Source organism: Mauremys mutica, chromosome 2 (assembly GCF_020497125.1).
Source record: "Mauremys mutica isolate MM-2020 ecotype Southern chromosome 2, ASM2049712v1, whole genome shotgun sequence".
NCBI lineage: Eukaryota > Metazoa > Chordata > Testudines > Geoemydidae > Mauremys > Mauremys mutica.
In genome coordinates, this window is record NC_059073.1 from 255,449,467 (window position 1) to 255,472,687 (window position 23,221).

Below are 23,221 nucleotides of genomic sequence, written 5' to 3' on the forward strand. Positions count from 1 at the left end.
TTAGCAGGGCAAATGTATTCTATTCATACTCAGCCTTTTCATAATTCCTTCCTCTCCCAATGCTATAAATTAAGCTTTAATATCATTAAAACACAAGAATTATTTTGTTTCAGAAGTTTTAAACAGCAGTATTTTGTGGCTGTTACATCTTTTTTAAATTATGCCATTTCTGGGAAGAGAATATTATCTGGGGTTTAAGGAAATAAGGTCACTAGTTTCCAAAAGAGGATTTTAATTTACATTATTCATAAGCTCGTAACTACTCCAAAACAGCCAATTGGTGAAGTTTAGCTCAGTGAGTGAATAACCTTTTATATGATGATTTATTCCCTTTGCAAGCCACAGTGGGAAGCTAAAATTACAGTGCTATCTTGCTAATAATAACTAATTGACTGTTTCTAAAACAAACAGTTTTCAACAAGTTTGGTTTTTATGGGAATAATAAGGTCTGCTTCAGTGCTTTACATGGACATTTCTTAGTTCCACTTCAAGTTCTCCGTTGGAAAAGAGACTATATAATGACTCTCTTTACCAGAATACTTTTTTTAAAATCAGAACCAGAGACCTTTCTGTCCCTCTTAATCAGATGCTGAACTTGGATTACATACTTGAGTGCCACGACTTTGTTGTTTCCAACTGTAATGTGGTATGAGCAGTTCATATTGTTGTGATAATCGGTAAACGAATGGGCAGGGCTGCTGACTGTGCCAGAAGAACCATTGAAAAGGCCTCCGCAAGCTGCAATGAAAGCAAAAAGAGGAAGCAGAGATCAGTTAATATCTGAATATAAACCAGATGCCAAATGTGAGAGTATTGTGAAGTAAGTAGGATACTGTTACTATCCAGATACAGGCAAGACAAGATCCTCGCCGTGCTAAGCAGAGTTGATTGTGGAAGTTTAAACCACCCTGAAATGTAAAATGCACTCTTATGATTTTGGCAGTATCCTAGTGACACCGTTATATTTATCTGCTACATTTTCCCCCCACTGATACCATGCTTGTGCAATAACACACAGGCAAAATCCTGACCCTGCCTTATAAGACATGAAAGAAGGAAGGGATAAGCACCTATATAAACTGAACCTATATAAACTGGCTGTGAACCAGGTGCATCTTCAGCAATGGGTCTGTACCTGCTTTGCAGTAGCTTTTGTGTTGCTACTTGGTGGCTAGAGAATTTGGGAAATGGGTATATTCTTTGTTCCTTTGAACTCCCTGGGAGTTTTACCATTAACTTAAAAGGGGTCAGGATTTCATTCCATCTCCTCTTAGATAGCCCTGGCCCCTATTCATACCTTCACTATCTCCTTCCTGCTGGAGCTGAGGGATTGTTCTGGAGTAGTGAATCCCACTCAGCTCTAGAAGGGTGGGGAGGGGAGGAATCATACCAGTCACTGTGGGGCTGTTTCCTTTACCTCTCCTTGGGATTCTTCAGCTGGTTGGGGATAGGAAGGAAATCCCTAAGCTACACATTTCATCCAGTGTCTCCCCAGCTATCAGTCAGTTGGGAGGAATCTGCCCTCTCCCTTCTGCTGAGGCATCTGGAAGGCATTGCATTAATTCTGTACTACCTCTGACATTGGCTCCCTATCTGGCAGTGGGTGGAGTCACAGACTGTGCTGTTGGGGAGGGGCTATGACTGGGTGGTTCTGTACATGCAACCAAGCTGCTTCAGAAGAGGGTCAACTTAAGCATCTGCAACAGTGGGATGAAGGTGCTCCTGTGAATTTCACACCACAGGTGCTGCTAAGATCAGGATGTGGCCTGATATTTGTTCCCAGCGTCAGTGCTTGAGGGAACAAATCCTGTGCAAAACCAGCTGAAACCCTCACTGCCTACTCAAGCTCTTTATTTTATAATCTTAACATGGCCCTGGCTTCCCTGTGCCCTGCCGACAAATAGCCCAAACCCACACACAGTTTCTCAAGGTCTAAAGGACAAGCCATTGCCCCAGGCAGCCAACACCTTCACAAAGCCAAGCCCATGAAGGCTGTTGAATGCACAGCTCCTCGTTCCACATTTACAGCTCAGGTAGGGGGGCTGCTGAAAACTGTACACTGGAACTTTGACAAATAAGAGACAAGAGCTAAATGGATTAAAAAGCAGCATTCATGCTAGGCAAGCAGAGGAAAGCCTTTTCATTTCTCTTTCAGCAAACAATACAACTAGAAGGAAGAGGAATGTTAATTGCTGGAATCTGCGTTGTACAGAGCAACAAGCTAATAAGGCCATAGTTATACTTCTCAAATGTCAGAAGTCACAAGTTACATAGCCGCAGCCAACTTGAGTGAGTTATGAAGGTCTTTTCATGCGCAAATGCACACTGTCATCCTTCAGTGCCATTCTGTCTAGCCTGTGGCTACTGGGGCGATTTATTTTAAACAAAACTACTTGACTTTATACATTTTGTTGTGGCTCTTGTTCAGAGGAGGAAGGTAATGAGGGAAATTTCACAGCTGTTAACAGCATGCTCTTACATGTGCTTTACTGGTGCAAATGAAATCGTTTTTCAAAAACCAGACGATAGTTCGATTTATCTTGAAAATAGAATCAGTTAGGATTTACTATATTGGTGCAGTAGGGAGAACTTCCTATATTCATTTCTCTTTCCTAATACCCACTTCCTCTTTAAAAGAGATTGAGATCGGAGGTGAATCATGATATGTATTTGTGGAGTATGTACACTGAAAGGAAAAACGTGTTTAGAGCCTGATTCTCACTGACACTACGGCCCCTTTAGGCTGTCTCTAGAAGTAGGTATAAATATAACTGAGCCCACATTAAGACTCCATTACACTGCCAGTGTGGTGTAAAAGGGTCTTGGTATAATTTCAGAATCAGGCTCAGAGTGTTATTTTTTGCCATCCTCCCGCATGTAGTAACAATTTTTCTTCAGGTAAATTAACTAGTGACACGTCTTTGGAGTATCATTTTAAATAAAACTTCACAGTGCAACTGAGCCCCTATTGTTCTTGTGGAGCAGATGGCTTTAGAACACTCATGTGGTCTCAGATTCTGAGTTAGCCCCATTCAGAGCCCCTTATGTAGATAATTCCTGCAAAGGGGGAGAGCAGAGTGCCTGAGAGATGGGATGGTCAGGTCACAGTACATGATAAAACATGCTGCTCACTCCCAGACCCTACTCCTAAAAAACTTCTTTGCAGAGAATATGGGGAGTGTGAACTCTGCAGACATTCACTCACTCAAATCTGACTACTTTTACCCACCAAAGCGGATTGCTGTGGCTACTCACGGATTATTCTGTATGTTGCCAGGAATCCAAGGCCTACTATATGAGAGTCAGTGTAGAAGTTGAGGAGCATAGGCCCAAACGAACTGACTGGACTTGGGATTTCAGTACCACACATTGTGGTGACCGGGTAGGGAGTTATCCTGGTACCTCTGAAAATTTTCACTCCATCATAAGTACAAGTTCCAGTGGAGAGTGTCTGGGCTGCAAAGGATGTGAAATGCAGAAGTGTTAGCAGCATACATTCAATGGAACTTATTGAGTATTACATATACATACACTTCACGGAGTACTATAATAATAATAAATGTACACTTTCCGCCCAAGGATCTCAAAGCACTTCACATGGTGGCTTACTCCATATAACTCCTTAACTCCCTGTGAAATAAGGATAATTTTTAACATATGAGGAAATTGAGGCACCAAGAGGATAAGCAACTTCTCAAGGAGGCACAAATCAGTTGCAGTAAATTTAAACATCCCAAGTTTCCAGAGTGTACACAATGGGATTAACTTCTTGTGACAGGGTGCTGGGCAAAGGATTGCCGATTCAGCCCTCTGTCACGCCTGCTCCTCGTTAGGGGGAACAAATTAGAGCAGGCTGGAGCTAATCTGGCCTTAACTGGGGAGGTGGAGACAGCTGCCACCTAATTAGTCTGGGGTGGCATAAAAGCCTGAGGGAAAGGAAGCCAGAAGAGAGCAGGAGGAAAGGGAAAAGGCAGGGAATGGAAGCAGGGTTGTAGTGCTCCCCTTCCTCCTGATGGTGAAGGGTTACTGATACATGGTGAAACGGTGATGGGAACAAGCCTGAGAATAAAGTGGACAAGTGGTTACTAAACCCAGGGTCTTGGCGTGACTTTGTGAACCTGGCAGAAGCCAAAGGGGCCCTACCTCATTCTACTACACATGGCAGCTTGTTCAGGATCTCCTGTGCCAGCAGCACGTGTTTGGCAGCCCATGTTTGGCAGCCAGTGGTTCTGGGCAGCGAGGTGGATGGGGTGTTGTGGCCCTGGGCATTTGCCTGAAAGTTAATGGACTAGGCCACCTGGTGGCTGAGGCCAGATGCCCAAACAGTGCAGGAGATCATGGATGCGCTCGTCCTAGAACAATTCTTACAGGGCCTCCCCAAGAACGTAAAGGTTTGGGTGAGGAGGCACCAACTGAATATGGTTGAGGCAGCTGTAAAAACGTACAGAGGAGTACACGGAGGTGGACTTCCCCAGGAAGGAGGGATGGCTGAGCAGGGACATGGAGACTGGGAGAAGGCCCAGAGAAACCCCTCCTGGGAAGGGCCTGGAAAACAAATGGGAGGACAACCGAGGGGTTCCCCCATGGTCCCGACCAGTGGTCTGCTGGCAATGTGGATGACCAGGACACGAGAAGCGAGACTGCCCACACATGGATTGTGGGTGGGTGGAGTTTTGTGGCTGGGCAAATGCTGGAGGGCAGGGAAAGGAGCAGAAGCTGTCCACCATTCCAGTGATGATGGGGAGGAAACCCCAGTGAGGCCTGGTGGACTCAGCCTCAGCCTGCTCTCTGATACAAAAGAAGCTGGTGCACTGGTGGATTCCCGGTGCGAAGATGGATATAGAATGTGCCCACAGGGACTGGAGGCAATACCCTATTGCCAGGTGCCCTTGAGGTTCAGGGCAGGTTTAAGTGGCAACAAGTTGGGGGTAGTAAAGGGCCTGCCTTATCCCATGGTAGTGGGTACAGACTAGGGCCCCTTCCCAGGAGGGAAGGTTGGCAGAGGGAGAAAGTCCAAGATAGAGGAAAGGGGCGATTCCCTGAAGAAGGGGCTAGAAACGCCCCCCTCCCCCCGTGCAAAAATCCGCTAGACAACGCAGTGGAGCTAAGGCAGGATCTCTGCCTGCCCTGGCTCTGTGTGGCTCTGGGAAGTGGTCAGCATAGCCGACTCCTAGGCGCAGGGAACCATGGCCAGTGGGTGCACCTGCAGGCATGGGCAGCATGCAGAGCCCTCTGGCCCCTCCACCTAGGAGCCAGACATGCTGTCTGCTTCCAGGAGCTGCCTGAGGTAAGCGCTGCCCAGCTGGAGCCTGCACCCCGACCTCCCTGCCACACACCAACCCCTCACCCCAGGTCAGAACCCCCTCCCAAACTCCCTCCTGGAGCCCACACCCCCTCCTGCACCTCAACTCCTCACCCCAGCCCTGAGCCCCCTCCCACACTCCGAACCTCTCATCCCTGGCCCCACCCCAGAGCCTGCACCTCCAGCCGGAGCCATCACCCCCTCCTGCACCCCAAACCCCTGCCTCAGCCTAGTGAAAGGGAGGGAGGGAGGGAGAGAGCAAGTAACCGAGGGGAGGGGATGGAGTGAGTGGGGGCGAGGCCTCAGAGAAGGGGCGGGGCAGGGAGCAGGGCAAGGGTGTTCAGTTTTGTATGATTAGAAAGTTGGCAACCCTAGCCCTAACCACCAGCCTGTTCTGGAGTGAGTCTCTCACAACTTCTCCCGTTGGAGCTGTTTCACGTGGTATAAATAATAAAATATTTATTAGAGCAGAGACTCAAATCTGAGTGTCCCATATCCCAAGTGAATGGGGTAATATTAAGTCAGATGGGGGGGGGAAATGGGTCAGTAACCCAGTCACTAGCTGCTATTAAACAGCGTTAAATAAGGTTCGAGGCTTGGTATATAGAGACCTCAGCCTGCTTAGTACTATGGCAAGCACACTATTAAAAATCCTTTTAACTTTTTTATTAAAGATACAGAAAAGAAGGGACAACAGTTAAAGCATCTGAAATGTAAAGTGTTAAGGTGTTAATTTTAATGTCTTTTTTCCCCTTTCCCTTTAGCTGGAAAGAGTTTTAGATGGGATGGAGGGAACCCTTGTTGATAGTCTCTTGAATGGTATTAAAGATGGTAATAACTGGCCTTTTGGGTAAAAGAGAAAGTACTTAAGATTTTACTTTTGTTGTTAAAGTCCGATCCCATTTTATGCCAGGTGGAGTTTGTAATTTAGTAGAGGCCAGTAGAGGTGATATTTTCTGTGTCCCTCTCTCTTTAGCTATTGAGAGATTTTAGAAGGAAAACCCCCTTATCTGTCAGTCTCTTAGATAGCATCAAAGATGGGAATAACTGTCCCTTTGGAGAAAAAGAGAAGTTAGTTGAGATGGGCTAGAGCCATTGTTGCTGCTATTGTTCAAGTACAATCCTGTTTCATCTCAGGTGATATTTGGGATTCAACTGGAACTGGTAGGGGTAGTGATGGCAGTTGGGTCCCTTTCTCTGGCCTGGTCTGGTCAAGATATTCCTTAGGATTAGGATGAAGAAAGTCTGGAAGGCAGCCATAGTGGTGAAGCTCAGGCCAGTAGCCTGTCAGTTCTTCCATATTCTCCCACAATTTTTTTCTTTATGGACCCAGAAAGGGAGTGATGGATGGAATAGTTTATTTCCTAACATCTGCTGCATTAATTTCTGGTTTTACTTTTTTTGTTTTTACCAAGCATGACTTCAACATAATTGTTGAATTGTATCAATTTGGCCTTTTTGTTTGGACTAATTTAGTCTGTTTGGTTTTCTTGCACCTCTTTATAACATTCATTATTGAAAACAGCTTGACCTATTTTTCCATCAAAATTTGTTTTTATAGGTTATTGTATCACCTTATAAATGTTTATGTATTTTTTTACAACTGAGTTCACAATTAGAGTAAATTTACAAGCTCAATCACCACTAGACAATAGAATCAGTCTCGCTGACCCATTGACTATTAAATTCTTTATATAATGGAACAGGAGAAAATGAGACCCACATCCCAAAGTTGCTGATGGCCTTGTGGCTAGGCTATTCACCTGAGCGGTCAGGGGGACCACAGTTCAAGACCTTGCTCTACTGGATTCAGAAGTGAGCACTGGTCTCTTATATCCATTATGAATCACTCTCCCATGTTTAAGCTGTTCTACTTTATAGACATTAAAAACAAATGTAGAAGAAGCAGGCCACTTGTACTTGTGATAACTAATTAAAAACAAACAAACTGACTCCCTATACCCCACCCAGACAGCTGGGATGCTGTAAAATAGGATAAAACAAACTGCATATAAATGCAATAACATGCTCTTAAAAACAAATGAGGATAAGGGGCAATGTTTTTAAAAAAGGGAAGACTCAGTGAGAAGGCAATTCAATGGTCAATCTAGAAACACTTTGGGGAAAAGAATAGTTCTAAGGTGATTTTTTAAAAGGGAAGGCTGAAATGAAAAAGATTCCAGGGAAAATGAGTTTCATGCAATAAGACCTGTTGCAACGTAATTATGATGGACTGTGTGCCGATTTCAGATGCAATGGTGGAAAGAGTAAGTTTGGTGGCCTATGAGCACAGGTACAAGGCTCAGGGATCTAGTCTCGAATGTACACTAGCTAGAGCCAGCATCAGAAGGCACTTCATTACTGAGCATTGTTAGCAGCACTGGTTATCTTTTGATCGCCCTCATGGGTACTCATCCTCTTCCTTACTCTCCTCCTTAACCTCTCACTCTCCTCTGGCTTTTCCCCCTCTCAATATAAACATGCTTTAGTCTCTTCCATTTTAAAAAACCCACTGTGACCCCACTTGCCTCTCCAACTACTGCCCCATCTCCTGTCTCCCTTTTGTCTTCAAGCTCACTGAATGCTGGCCCTTTAACCAAGGGGGTCAGAAGATGCCATTCCAGTAATGCTGGAACAAAAGGCCTGAGAAATGCCTGAAGCCAGTGTGGAAAGAGAGGAAACAGTCCCAGGAATTAGTGGCTAGGGGGAAACCCAGACCATTGTCTCTTTAAAGGGCTGAAACCAGCATCCCTGTAGTGCAAGATGAGGCAGGACTCCTCTCTCTCCCAGCCAACCATAATGAACCCTGGGAAGGAGGGCAGTATAAATTCTGCCTTCTGTCTCTCATAACAGGGAGGTGCTAGCAGGAGGAGGAAGTCTGCCTGCTGATCTCTCCAGGTTAAAAGGGCTGAGTGGGAAACAGGGGCCAGCTAGAGAGAAGCAGGCTATGGCTTGCAGCTGGCAGGAATTGCAACCTAGCCCTAGAAGGTGGGCCAGTCAACTCTTGATCTCAGGAAGGAGAAACTCCTTATGCTCTACCCCAGATCTGAGAGGAGGGCAGTGGACTCCTGACCTCCTTAGAGGGAATTATTTGTGACCCAGCCCCAGGAGGAGGTCCTCTGGTTCGCAGACAGTGGCAGACAGAGCAAGGAAGCCTATCCGAATCTTCCCACCAACCCTGAAGGTCTTTGGACTGCGGAGGTTTGAGAAGAGGGAAACTGAGGCAGGGCTCCTGTAGAACCACCTCTAACTATGAGGGGCACCATGGAGGGAGCAACCCTATTACAGACATGCTGCCTGGAGTTCACATCCTCCAGTTCCAGCCTAGCCCCTATCCTATCTGGGTTCTGTCCACTATCCTTCACTGAAACTTTTTGCCAAAGTCTCTGAGACCTCTTCCTAGCCAAAGCTCAAATCCAGTACTCCATCCTCATCCTCCTTGACCTGCTGGACACCTTTGACACAGTTGACCATGCTCCTCTTCTTGAAATGTTGTCCTCCCTTGGTTTCTGTGACTCTTCCTTCTCCTGATTCTCCTCCTACTTCTCTAATCGCTTCTTCAGTGTGTCCTTCAGAGGATCCTCCTCATCACCCTCCAGATGTCCATGGGGGGTTGACAGCGCTCTGTCTTAGGTCTACTTCTCTTCTCCCTCTGTACCTTACCTCTGCCTAATCTCATCCACAAGCACAAATTCAACTACCAGTATGTGGATGATTTACAAATCAGCCTCTGTTCCAGACCTGTCTCCTGTCCAAAGGAAAATCTTAGCCTTTTTCTCTGACATCTCCTAGTGGACGTCTAGCCACCAGGTCAAGCTCAACATGGCTAAAACGGCGCTCTTAATCTCTCCTCCCACCAACCTCTTCCCCCTCCTCTTCTTTCTTGATCATGGTGGACAACACAACACCACCATCCTGCCTGTCACTCAGCCCTGTGACCCAGACATCATTCTTGACTCAAACCTCTCCCTAGGTGCTCATATCTACACTACATATAAATCCTGCTGATTCTTTCTGAATAAGGTCTTTAAGATACAGCTTTTCCTATCCATCCACACACCTAAAATTTATCCAGGCTCTCATCACCTCGTGTCTCATTTCCTGCAACATCCTTATCTCTGGCCTGGAAAAATACACTCTTGCCCCTTCCTATCCATTCAGAATGCTGCCATAAAGATCATCTTCCTACCAGCAGTTCTTAAACTTCATTGCACCACAACCCGCTTCTGACAACAAAAATTACTACATGACACAGGCAGGAATAGGGCTGGGGCCTGAGCCCTGCCACCCCAGGTGGAGGGGTGGGGCCAGATTCCAAGCCCCACCAGGCTGGGCTGAAGCCCTTGGGTTTCAGCTTCAGCCCTGGGCTCCAGCAAGTTTTAAAGCTGGCCCTGGCGGCTAAACCCGTTGCTTTGAGGATGTCACCCCCCCTCTCTTTGCATCTGTCCACCAACTCCCTCTTCTCCATTACATCAAACATACGCTACTTGTCTTTTTCACTGCCTATTCCCACCCTGCCTATCATCACTCATTGGCTCCTGCCTCTGACTGAGCCATGATGCCAGCCTCCATTGTCCAATTATTAATTGTTCAAACAAGCACCTGTAGGCTCTCCCCCATGATGCTCTTCATGCTTGGAAGGAGCCTCTCATAAATATGTACAAAACGAAATCATATCCTCTTTAAAAAACTCTCCTCTGCTGAGACCCCAGCTTATCGTGCTGACCAGTATTGTTTCCTGGCACTCCCCACAGGTCTGTCTATATATGTCTCTTGTCTTATACTTAGACTGTAAGTTCTCTGAGGCAGGGACCATCTTCGTGTTCTGTGTTTGTACAGCACCTAGCACAATGGGGTTCTGATCCATAATTAGGGCTCCTATGCATTGTTGTTGCTATTATTATAATACAGAATTCTACTCCTTCATTACTTATAAACCAGCCAACTCAAACCAAATAGCAGAGGGGCTATTTCAAAAGTGAATAATTACAACAGTCTTTTAAAGATCTCTTCTTTCAAAATAAGATATTGCAAAATGTATTTATTTTCTGAAGTGCCTTGTAATAATTGAGAAAGCAGATGTGGAAGATTCCAAAATGGACCAGCAACCATTTTACATATTGCAAAATTATAACTTCAGCATTTAAGATTAAAAAAAACAACAAGAAACAAGCCAATAAATAATTGTTTGGGATGACATGATGAGACAGTGTGGTTACTTTGTCTAGAAAGAGATCCACATAGGCTAACAAAATTAGATTAAATGTTGTAGGAACTTTCTCCCACTTATTTTATATGATTTCAACAAAGTATTCATGGTACTCAGAATTCCCTGGAAGACTGCCTGATACCTGGAGAGAATTAACATGTTTCAGCACTCTAATACTATGCTATCAAATGCTACCATTAAGGATATTCTTAAAAGGAGGTTCTATTTGTATAAGGATTGCAAACAAAACGTTGGATCTGAGTAACTACTTTGAAATAATTCCATTGTTTATGGAGAAGGATTCTAACCTATTTTCAATCATTTAAAGTAGCCCAGACCTACAAGCCCAGATGCAGGAAAAGAGTAGAGAGAATATGCATCTTCTATAGAACATTGTATCTGTGTGCCACTGGCACCAAGCAGACAAATGCACAAAAAACTTTGTGCTTGACATTAAATAAAATAGCAAAGGGAAACACAAATAAAAGAAGCTAACAGTAGACAATGCAATTTCACTAATCAGACTAGAGTAAAAATGAGGCTCTGTAACCAGATTTACTGTATCACACAGATGTACATTAGGATGAAGAGAGTGAGTGGAGAATAGCACAGATTCCTAGCTACCAAGACGAAATACTGGTTAGTGCTATCACACTTTGATCGTGAAATTGACACATTTTCATCCAATGCAATCCCATTTGGGTGTCCTTCCCCTTTCTTTGATTGCTTTATTGCTTACGATGACAGGCTGAAGGAACATGGCAAACATTCTTTACAGGAATCTTATTCAGACTCCAAGTCTGAACACTGAAAATTGTTTCATTGCTATGGCCTGAGTTGGTCATTTGGAAATTCTTCTACCAAGGGATCCCTTGTAGTCAGTATTATTGCTTCATCTCCCATGCAATATCTGAAAACACACTACTTCTGCCATAGAAATCTAATGGAAAGATCTTATTTGCTGGCAGGACATGTGTGTGTTATTCCACTCTACCCTATTGCCTCCTACTCTATGGTTCTCCAAAAAGAGAGATTTCGATAGGTTAAAGTAAATGAAATGCGTGCTTTATAGGCACTAGTTTGAAAACTGTCTCCTTAGATTCAGTTCTCCAATAAAATATTTCACTATGTTAAAATAAGTTTTGTTTCCAATGGTGAAATAGCTAGTAAGTTACAATGATTAAAATCTATCTAAACTTTAAGTACCCAATCAGGAACATCTGAACTGTGTGTGTAAAATGGGTTTCATGGGCCAAATTCAGCTATACTCCATTGACTCCAATATAATTGGGAATGCTTATGCCAGAACTGAATTTAACCTGCATCTGTAAAAGAGAACTAAGGACCTGATCCTGCAAACCCTAAGGCACATGATTAATTTTACATGTGAGCAGTCCCATTGTTCAGTAGGACCACTTGTGCATAAATGTAAGCATGTGCTGAAGAGACTGCAAAATCAGGGGCTACAATTCTTCTTTCATTTTAAATTTAAACACCGGCAATTTCACTCTGCTATTAGAAGGTGATCAAAGTTGCATTTTATTGTTAAGATCACTGTGAAAACAAATTTATAGGCAGCTTCTGGTGGTTGACAAACTTCCCCTTTTACCACCAGATGTTCTCTTGCTCATATCCTAATTTCTTGCCTTCAAATGACTAAGGATTTTGTATTTGTGTACACTGATAAAGATTACAACAAAGCAAATCAGACCTGCAGTAAAGTGACCCAAATAAATATTTATGACATATATAGTTTATCACAAAGTCTATATTACTTATCTCTTTACCTCAAGTTTTTAATCAATATTGATTGCAAGTATATTTTCTGAATGCCTTTTTATAGAAAAAACCTCTCAAATTGAATATATATTTTAATTTGATCTAAATGTTCCAATACCCTTAAAGACAAATTATAATTTAAGCAAATGCTGAAGCTGAATATTTCACTGGAGGGGAAAAAAACGAATATAATCAAAGATGTGGAAATGGGCAGCATTTGGTTTTAATGTTTCAATTTTTTTCAGAAGGACCAAGATTTGTTTTTACTACAGGTAATCATTTAAATGTTTGTTTGCTTCTATTTTGATGAGCTTTTCCCCTAATTCACAAAGTATTAAGTTATATTTGAACTGGACATGAGCAAACTATTTTAGACAAAGACCACAGCTGAACCAAATCTTTGCCCCAAATTCAAATTTTAAAAAGAGCACAATTGTTTTTGAGGTCCAAAATAATTCCAAAACATTTTTAAAAAGCAAAAATTGTTCACCTCCTAACTTCATGGTTTCAGCCAAAAGCAGAAGTACAGTAGAAAGCAGATTATCCAAACCACCCTATATAACAGCTTGCTTGCATATCTCCTTGTTCAAATGACTCCTAGTGATCGAAATTGCAGGTCATCTCAAAGTATGATGTCTGCACAAATGGCGTGGCTCAATCAGGATTCTACTGTACTGTGACAAGACTTCTGGGCTGAAATCCTGGGAGTCAATGGGAGTTTTGCCATTGAATTCAATAGGGCCAAGTATTTCTCACCTGGCTAAATTCTGAAGAGACAATATTGCTAATTAATAAATAATAGCACCACTTTCAACTTTCATAGCGCCTTTCACCTGAAGATCACAAAACATTTTACAAACATGAATTAGCTGTGACTGTAGCCTTGCACAATAAGTATAATTGTATCCATTTTGCAGATGTGGAAAATTGAGGCACAGAACAATTAAGTGTCGTGACTTGGCCAAGGTGTCACAGTCAGTGGCAAAACTAGGAACAAAACCCCAAATTCCTGATTGTCATTTTCATATTCTAACCACTAATTCTTACCAGATTTCCAGCTTCAGATAAGCTTCTACTATTTTGGACATTTTTTCTGAACTGCACCAAACCTCCAAACAAATCAAGTTTGTCAGTAAATAGTTTGCAAAATGGGATCCTGAATTTAAATAATTATTTCCTTCTCTGAATAGCTTGACAGTCTGTATAACATACTGGAGATATTTAAAAATCAAGCACTTACATTCCAACTGGAAAGTCTCAAACCGTAGGATGACAAATGACTGAGGTCCCCCATCTATGATATAATTGCAGTTTAAGTTGTTGTCATACTGGCTGGGGTAGTTAGGGGAGACAATGCGACCTGCAGGGCCAGTGAAATTTACTCCACATCCTGCAAATAAGAATAACCATAGTGAGTCTATGTAGCAACATAATGGTTAGTTTTTATTTTAACAATGACAGAATCAATGAGCACAGGGTAAGACTGTGCCTTGCCCCAGTATGAGTTGGGCGAGGAGCAGCCGTAAAGATCTTTTCCCCCTTTCGAGTGCTGGGGAGATGGCCAGGTGCTACAATAGTCCCTGTACAGGAGTAATAATAGTCCCAATGGGAAGCACAGTAACCATTCTTGCCTAGTGCCCCTGGGATAGCTGAAGGGGGACAGGAGTGAGACAGGATCATTGCCCACCCCGTCCCCCTCAACCTGCATTGAACAGCAAAGCTGATGAGGCCTGGAGAGTGGAACATGATGTACCACCCTGAGTGCCTGGGAGCAGCCTAGCTCTTACATAATGGTTTTCATCAGTAGATCCCAAAGCTTTACCAAGAAGGTCAGTATCATTAACTCTATTTTATAGATGGGGAAACAGAGGCACAGAGCAACAAAGGGATTGCCCAGCGTCACCCAGCAAGCTACAGGCAGCGCTAGCAATAGAGCCCAGCTCTCTTGGGTCCCAGTCCTGTGCTAATGGAGTGAGTACCAGAAATTTCTTCCAACTCCAAAAGCCTTCCTAACCTGGTGAATCTTTTCTGGCTGTAGGCATGTGAAAATTAACAGACTTAAAATTGAAGGGCTGTTTTCAGCCTACGATCACTGCAAATGAATATTCATATGCTGGTACCAAATTATGAACACCCATTTATAAGATGGGAAAATATGGGCCATTGCCTTCACTCAGAGTTTTGCCACTGACTCTAATGGGAGCAGGATCTGGCCCTAAGTCAACTATATGGCAATAACTGACCCCATAAAATGTACCCGATGCAGTTCAGTTCTGATGTTATAAGCACAAAAAAATCTATTACGATTGTGGATTCTTTTACATTTTGGCTCAGTGTTATAATCACTTTAACACACATTTTCCTGCTGAATTTAATCTGACCCAAGTGAAGGGAAACTTGTTCATAGAGGGGTTGCTTTGGCAGCTCACCAGAAAAATTAATCTCTTTTTATCAAGACAATACCTCCTACACTTCCAGTTGGTTTTACCCTACTGAAGACTATGCTTTTCTAAAGGCAAAGGAGAGGATAGATAAATTAATGCCATTTAAGCCAGAGGGAAATGCAACAATAAAATCAAGGAAGGAGCAGATACTGAAAGAAGTTCCCTCTTGAGAGTAGTTCATATGCAGAGCATGGAATAAATTACTTAGGGTAGCAACACAAGCTGTTCTAGTCTTAGACAAAGGGGTCAAAAATATTGGGAAGAAAAGAAATACAAAGGGGTTCCTTCCCCAAGGATCCTAGAACCCTATCTTCCAAATAGCTTGTTTAAAGCTATATTGACCATCTCACTTAGGCCCTCATTCAGCGATGTTCTTAAACATCTGCCTAGCTTCAAGCATATGACTCCAATAGGATTAATGACATGCTTAGGCGCATGCTTCAGAGCTTTGCTGAACTAAGGCCTTGAAATAGTGGTAGGAAACAATGTTTGCAGCTAATCCAAAGTGGACTGACTTATAGGGGCCTCCTGGCTTTATATGTCACTTACTGCTTATGAAAGATGCAGAGAAGCCACGCCCAGGGGTATCCTGAGACTGGAACACTGTAGTTATCACATTGCTGGGAGCAACGACAGACCCAGGAGCTGTACTTCCACATCCTGTGGCCAGCAAAGCTACTGCTTCTTCATCATTATTTCCTCTCAGCACCTGGCAGATCCAGGATGGGAATGAGTTAGTATTTTCAAACTCCCTGCAGTCAGTGTGAATATATTACTGTGAATTACATTTTATCTGTCCCTCAAGGAAGTTACAAATATACAAGTACCTTCCACATTACCTAAAAAGCATTAGGATGTGACAGTGTTCCCTCTAATTTTTTACGTCTATGTGTGGAATGAATTTTGTTATGTGCACCAATATGGAGGTGATATATGGCAGGGGTGGAGCTGAGGGGTTTGGAGTGTGGGAGGGAACTCAGGGCTGGGGCAGAGGGATGGGGTGTGGGAGGTGAGGGCTCTGTCTTGGCATGAAGGCTCTGGGGTGGGGCTGGGGATGAGGGGTTTGGGGTGCAGGCTTCCCCAGGGCTTCAGAGGGGAAAGAAGACTCCTCCCAGCCCTCTCTCGCCGCAGCAGCTTGGGTCCAGGTGAGAGGCACCTATTCCTGTCTGCGGCAGCTCCGGTGGGACTAGGCTGGGCCGGGGGAGCACAGGGCCGGCTTTAGGAAGTGTGGGGCCCGATTCAAATAGTTTCGACAGGGCCCTGGCAGGGATGACTCACCTAGCGGCGCTTTGGGTCTTCGGCGGCACTTCGGCAGCAGGTCCTTCATTTGCTCTGGGTCTTTGGTGGCACTGAAGGACCTGCCGCCAAAATTCTGCTGCAGACCTGGAGCGAGTGAAGGACCCGCCGCCGAAGTGCCGCCGAAGACCCGGAGCAAGTGAAGTACCCGTCACCAAAGTGCCACCGAAGACCCAGAGCACCGCCGGTTGAGTAAAAATTAAAAAGGCGCCTAAGTTAGGTGCTCTTCTTTAGGGCGCGGGGCCCTATTAGGCACAGGCATGGGGCCCTCTTAGGCGCGGGGCCCGATTCGGGGGAATCAGCCTAAAGCCGGCCCGGGGGGAGGAGCACTTTTCCCCGGTTGTGGCAGCTCTGGTGGGGCGGGACTGGGCTGGGCTGGGCTGGGGTAGAAGCTCCTCTCCCCGCCTGCATGGCCCTTGATAGCCTGCTATGTGGCCATTCAGCTTAGAGGGAACTTAGGAAGTGAGCCAATTTAGTGAAGACCCTGGATATTAAACATTTCACGTGCAATAATTCTTACTTTATTTTATCTTTGCCAATTGAAGTATAAATGTGTACACTATTAACACCCATGTTTACAATAAATTACTGAATGTACTCCCTCCGCCAATAAGAGTAGACAAGAATTTAGATTAAGATTCTAGAGTAATATATAGGCTCCAATCTAGAAGCTTCAGATAATTAATATTCTGACTCTCCAATCCAAAAATAAGTTTGTTCTCCTATTACATTGTATTCATTTGTTTAATGACATGTTCAAGTTATACAGGAAGTTAAAGTAATGCAATACATGGCATGCATGACATAAGAAAAGGCATATTAAGGATTAGTATAGTATTTTCTATAAAATACCAAACATACCAGTAAACAATTATAAGTCATACTTGATGGGGACCACTTCTGAAAGAAATCCTTTTCATACTCCCTCTTCTGGCCTTCACACAACCCCCAACCTCACCAAGTTCATCATCAGAAGCAAGCTCCCCACAGACCAAGACACACCAACTCAAAGTGGCACCAGGCCCTGCCAGAACAAGAGATACAAAATCTGCAGACATATCTCCACTGCTACGATGATCAATACCCTCCACCATCACAGCTTTCAAAATCCATGGGTCCTACACATGCCTATGATAACGTGGTGTACCTCATCCAGTGCACTAACTGCCTTGATAACAATGTGGGTGAAGTGAGATAATCACTATACTCTTGAATGAACTCACACAGAAAAATGATAAGACAAAGACACCATATCACTTATGGGCAAACACTGTTCACAAAATGATCACTCTATATCTGACTTCTTAGGGCTAGTCTACACTTACCTGCCGGGTCGACGCGGTGAGTTCGACTTCTCGGAGTTCGAACTATCGCGTCTAATCTGGACACGATAGTTTGAACTCCCCACACGCTCCGGTCGACTCCGGTACTCCACCACTGCAAACGGCGGTGGCGGAGTCGACCTTGGAGCCGCGGACTTCGATCCCGCGGCGTCTGGATGGGTATGTAGTTCGAACTAGGGTACTTCGAGTTCAGCTACGCTATTCACGTAGCTGAACTTGCGTACCCTAGTTCGACCCCCGCCCTTAGTGTAGACCTGCCCTTAGTCTTTGTCCTCAAAGGAAACTGCACAACACTTTCAAAGGATGACACTGGGAGCTTAAATTCATAACTTTGCTAGACACTAAAAATCATGAACTCAATAAAGACACCAGATTTATGGCTCACTATAACAATCTATAACCCACTAACCTTCCTTTGTCCTAAGGCGCAGAGGTGTTAACTGCTCAATTCACCCTGAATGATCTCTTTGCCAAGTGTGTTAACTCCTTACACTTAACAATCTGTTCCGCCTTGTGTTTACCTGCGACACTAGACGTACCTTTCCCACACCTGAAGAAGAGCTCTGGGTAAGCTTGAAAGCTTATCTTTCACCAAGAGAAGTTGGTTCAATAAAAGATACACCTCTACCTCGATATAACGCTGTCCTCAGGAGCAAAAAAATCTTACCGTGTTATAGGTGAGACTGTGTTATATTGAACTTGCTTTGATCCACCGGAGTGCGCAGCCCCGCCCCTCTGGAGCAGTGCTTTACCGCATTATATCTGAATTCGTGTTATATCGCATTATATTGGGGTAGAGGTGTATTATCTAATCCATCTTGTCTCTCCAATATCGTGGGCCCAACATGGCTACAACAACACTGCAAACAACACTATGAGTAACAAAGAGTCCTGTGGCACCTTAAAGACTAACAGATGTATTGGAGCATAAGTTTTCATGGGTGAATACCCACTTTGTCAGATGCATGTAAGACGAAGTGGGTATTCACCCATGAAAGCTTATGCTCCAATACATCTGTTAGTCTTTAAGGTGCCACAAGACTCATTGTTGATTTTTACAGATCCAGACTAACACAGCTACCCCTCTGATACTTAACACTGTGAGCAGTAATTTTAAGGCTAGTTAGGGCATCAATTCAGGAAAATCACATGCATGCTTAACTTTAAGCAGGTAAATCCAACCCATGTCAGGTAAGCACTTAAGCAATTACTTAACTTTAAGCACATGTTTAAATCCCATTTCAGTGAATGTGATTTAAGCATGTTTGTAAAACCAGACACATGCTTAAAACTTTAAGTTAAGCAGGTGCTTTAGTTCTTTGCTGAATCATAGACGTGTAAGATTGGAAGGGACTTCAATAGGTCATCTAGTCCAGTCCCATGCACTCAGGGCAGGACTAAGTAAAAACTAGACCATCCCTGACAGGTGTTTGTCTAACCTGTTCTTAAAAATCTCCAGTGACAGAAATTCCACAACATCCCTAGGCAATTTGTTCCAGTTCTTAACTAGTCTGACTGTTAGGAAGTTTTTCCTAATGTCCAACCTAAACCTCCCTTGCTGCAATTTAAGCCCATTGCTTCTTGTCCTATCCTCAGAGGTTAAGGAGAGCAATTTTTCACACTCCTCCATGTAACAACCTTTTGTATATTTGAAAAATGTTATGTCCCCCCTTAGTCTTCTCTTCTCCAGACTAAACAAATCCAATGTTTTCAGTCTTTCCTCATAGGTCATGTTTTCTAGACCTTTAATCATTTTTTGTTGCTGTTCTTTGGACTTTCTTTAGTTTGTTCACATCTTTCCTGAAATGTGTCACCTAGAACTGGACACAGTACTCCAGTTGAGGCCTAATCAGAGCGGAATAAAGCGGAAGAATTACTTCTCGTGTCTTGCTTACAACACTCTTGCTAATACATCCCAGAATGATGCTTGCTTTTTTTTGCAACAGTGTTACACTATCACTTGTATTAAGCTTGTGATCAGCTATAACCCCTATATCCTTTTCAACTCTTTCCTTCCTAAGCAGTCATTTCCCATTTTGTATATGTGCAATTGATTGTTCCTTGCTAAGTGGAGTACTTTGCAGTTGTCCTTATTGAATTTCACCCTATTTACTTCAGTACCTTCCCAAGGATATTAACCAAATGTTGTTTGCTTACATGAGAAAATATTAGCTTCCTATTTCAAATGCAATGTGTTGAAATCTCCTAAAGTTTCTATTTCAATAACATGCCTGATTTTTCTCCAATCAATGTGATTACAGGATTTTTTCTTACCACTCGTCTAGTAAAAAAATAAGGAAAATAAAGAATATTTGATTAAGACTTTCATATGTTAGAAAGAAGTCAAGAGAGAACTAGAAGAGATCAGCCTCTTGCAACTGTAATGTCTTTGTAAACAGCCATCTTAGCAAAGGACTAGCCATGTACTGTTTGATCTCACACAAATATTTAGGCATGTGAATAATGGTATTTATGTGCCTAGGTGTTTGCAACATTGAGCCCTTGAATGCATAAACGACACGTAACGGGACATGTGGGGTCAAGTGTCTCCCCAGACCAGCCTGCTAAGGGGAGTGAGGGGGGCTCTGTCCTTCTCCCGCTGTGCCTGCCCCGTGGCACGCTCAGTCCCTGTCCTGGGCAGCTGGGCCTGGGCGGGAAGCAGAAGGGACAGGACCAGACACTTCTCACACCGGCCGCTCAGGGTTGCTGCTCTGTGCAGTGCAGCGGTTGCCTGAGAGAGAGCCTGGCTGAGAGGGCGACAGCGGGCCACCCCTCCACCCACCCCAGATCCAGCTGCCAGGGACAAGGGCCAAGCAAGCCGGAGTCCTTTCTCCCCCCTGGCATGTTTCCAGGTTGCTTAGCCCCTGTCCCCAACAGTTGGGCCCGGGCAGGGGGCAGCCCACCACCTCCCCAGCCTGGCTCTCGCAGGCAGCTGCTGTGCTGCACAGAGCAGCGACCCGGAGCAGCCAGCTTCAGCAGTGTGAGAAGCAGCTCCCTGCCTGGGCCCAGCTGCCAGGGAGCATGGTCAAATGTGCCGGGGGGAAGGTACAGTGGAAGAAGGACAGAGTTCCCCTCCCCCCGCAGGTAACATGGGACAAGGAGAGCATGGCGGCCCCAGGCTGGGTGCAGGGGTCACTGGGCAGAGGAGACACATGGGGCAGTCATGTGTCCTCCCCTTTAGATTGTCCCTCCACTCTCCCAGTATGGGGAGGCACGAATTGTCCATGCCTACATGATTAGTATAAACAGTGCACATCCGGGCCAAGGTTTTCAAAGTGATTATAATTGGGAGTGCTTTGTTTTTTGGGTGCCCAATTTGGGATACATTGATTGTCAGAGGATGGGTGCTCAGCACTTTCTGATAACCCAGTCCCTTGATGGGCTGGGCACCCGAAATCTTTGTTCATTTGTTCTCAGGGGCTAACTTGGCCATTCAAATAGTTTTTTCCATGCCATGCAAGCTCTGCATACAATACTCAGGATAATCATCCAGATCAGCTTGGCCATTTTCAATCAACAGACTCCTCCATTGGGCAGCAGTAAGACTTGCTGTTTATGAAACAAAACTTTATTAGTGACATATTTACTGCTGTGGTTCAATGGGGCAGAACACAAAATTGCCATTTTTTATGGCTTTAAAAAATTAATGTAATTTAGGTCTTCTAAGCCATTGGCTGTAGAGCTGCTCAAAGCATCCTACATGATGTCAAATTATGCTTGCCCTTTATTACAAGTGGGAGTATTGTGGCTCTGGAGAGAATGAGTACCAAAACACACAACATCTGCCAAATGCCTGAGAAAAAACTAAACTACAAAGAATTCAAAGCATGTCCCACTCTGCCCTAATGCCTTCAAAACAAGTTGCTCTAAGCTGCCATTGAAAAAAATATAAGTGAGGATTAAGACAACCTTGACATCTTACACAGAGGTATATTTATAAATAAAGTATCAATTCTGATTCTCTACTAGTATGTTGTTGTGGGAACCATAACTTTGAATTTCCAGGGTTTTGTGCGTTTAAAATTTCAATCATACCATTGTACGAACGTAGTTGTTAGTAATTAATACTAAACACTGAAAACTGTCAAACCACAGATCTCCTACCAGTGCTCTCTTACCTTCACGTAACTGCTCTGGCACTCTCCATTACTATTGGGGATCTGGAAGTTGTTATCAAAGCTCATCTCCAAGTGTTTGCTCTCGTGAGTAATGATTGTCCATGTGCATCTGATGTTCATGGGGAAATTTTGAGGCCAGTGGGGAGATTTGATTGTACCATTATCTGAATGAATGATTCCACCACATCCTAGAAAAACAGAAATAGATACGAGAGCTGGTCAAAATGTTTCAGGTGTTGTTGCTCCCATAGCATTCAGCTGGGCCTGAAGATGGTGAGTGGCTGCCTCCACAGGTGCTTCTTGTGCCTATGGCTGCAGAAGCATGAAAGCTTCTTCATTCATTATTCATTCAGCCCCATTGCTATTCTTGCTACCGGAGAAGAAGTACTACCTGCTATTGGGGGTGGATATGCTCAGGAAACGGCTCTTCTTTCACCACATTGTTCCTTTCTCCTCCCCTCATGTCCTTTGCTTCCCTATTCATCTAATTCAGCTCTGTTCCACCTGTAAGTATCTGGGAAGTAAAACTGACCACTGCTCATACATGGAACACAGAAGTGAGAAAAGACGGTTACTCACCTTTGTAACTGTTGCTCTTCGAGATGTGTTACTCATAGCCATTCCAATTAGGTGTGCACGCACTGCGTGCATGATCGTCAGAAGATTTTTATCCTAGCAACACTCGATGGGTCAGCTGAGGTGCCCCCTGGAATGGCGCCCTTAAGGCGCCGGATATATACCCCAGTCGACCCAGCACCCCCTCAGTTCCTTCTTGCCGGCTACTCTGACAGAGGGGAAGGAGGGCAGGTTTGAATGGATATGAGCAACACATCTCAAAGAACAACAGTTACAAAGGTGAGTAACCGTCTTTTCTCACTTCTGTGTTCCATGTATGAGCAGTGGTCAGTTTTACTTCCCAGATACTTACAGGTGGAACAAAGGTGAGTAACCGTCTTTTCTTCTTTGAGTGCTTGCTCATATCGATTCCAATTAGGTGACTCCCAAGCCTTACCTAGGCAGTGGTGTTGGCGTGAGATGTCGCAGAGTGGAGAACTGCTGAGCCAAATGCTGCGTCACCCCTTGACTGTTGGACAATTGCGTAATGGGAAGTGAAGGTATGCACCGATGACCAGGTTGCTACCCTACATATCTCCTGTATGGGTACATAAGCCAGGAAGGCGGAAGAGGAAGCTTGAGCCCAGGTGGAGTGGGCAGTAAGGTGCGTAGTTGGCACGCCAGCCAAGTCATAGCATGCACGGATGCAAGATGTGATCCAGGACGAGATGCACTGGGCGGAGACCGGGAGGCCCTTCATCTGGTCTGCCACAGCTATAAACAGCTGGGTCGTCCTCCTAAAAGGTTTCATTCGTTCGATGTAAAAGGCGAGGGCCCTGCGAACGTCTAGGGAGTGCAGCTGTTGTTCCCGTCAAGAAGTGTGCAGCTTTGGATAGAAGACCGGAAGGAAGATGTCTTGGTTGACATGGAAGCCAGACACCACCTTAGGAAAGAAGGAAGGGTGTGGTCACAGCTGTACCTTGTCCTTATGAAACACCGTATACGGGGTGTCTGACGTAAGGGCTCTAAGCTCTGATGCACGTCTCGCCGAGGTGATAGTGACAAGGAAAGCAGTTTTCCAGAACAGGTACAGGAGCAAGCAAGTGGCCATTGGCTCGAATGAGCACCCATGAGTCTGGATAGGACCAGGTTGAGGTCCCACGTAGGGGCCGGAT

The 23,221-nt window shown here is 44.4% G+C and overlaps 1 protein-coding gene across 1 annotated transcript in view; it reads right to left on the bottom strand.

Moving 5' to 3' along the window:
- Positions 1-23,221, bottom strand: part of CUBN (cubilin) — a 215,549-nt gene that overhangs the window by 30,856 nt on the left and 161,472 nt on the right. The window contains exons 54-58 of the mRNA XM_045006661.1: positions 21,492-21,679; positions 15,284-15,443; positions 13,531-13,680; positions 3,256-3,456; positions 609-738 (exon numbers count right to left, since the gene is read on the bottom strand). Coding sequence (XP_044862596.1) covers positions 609-738; positions 3,256-3,456; positions 13,531-13,680; positions 15,284-15,443; positions 21,492-21,679 — 829 coding nt within the window. The remainder of the gene's footprint in view (positions 1-608; positions 739-3,255; positions 3,457-13,530; positions 13,681-15,283; positions 15,444-21,491; positions 21,680-23,221) is intronic.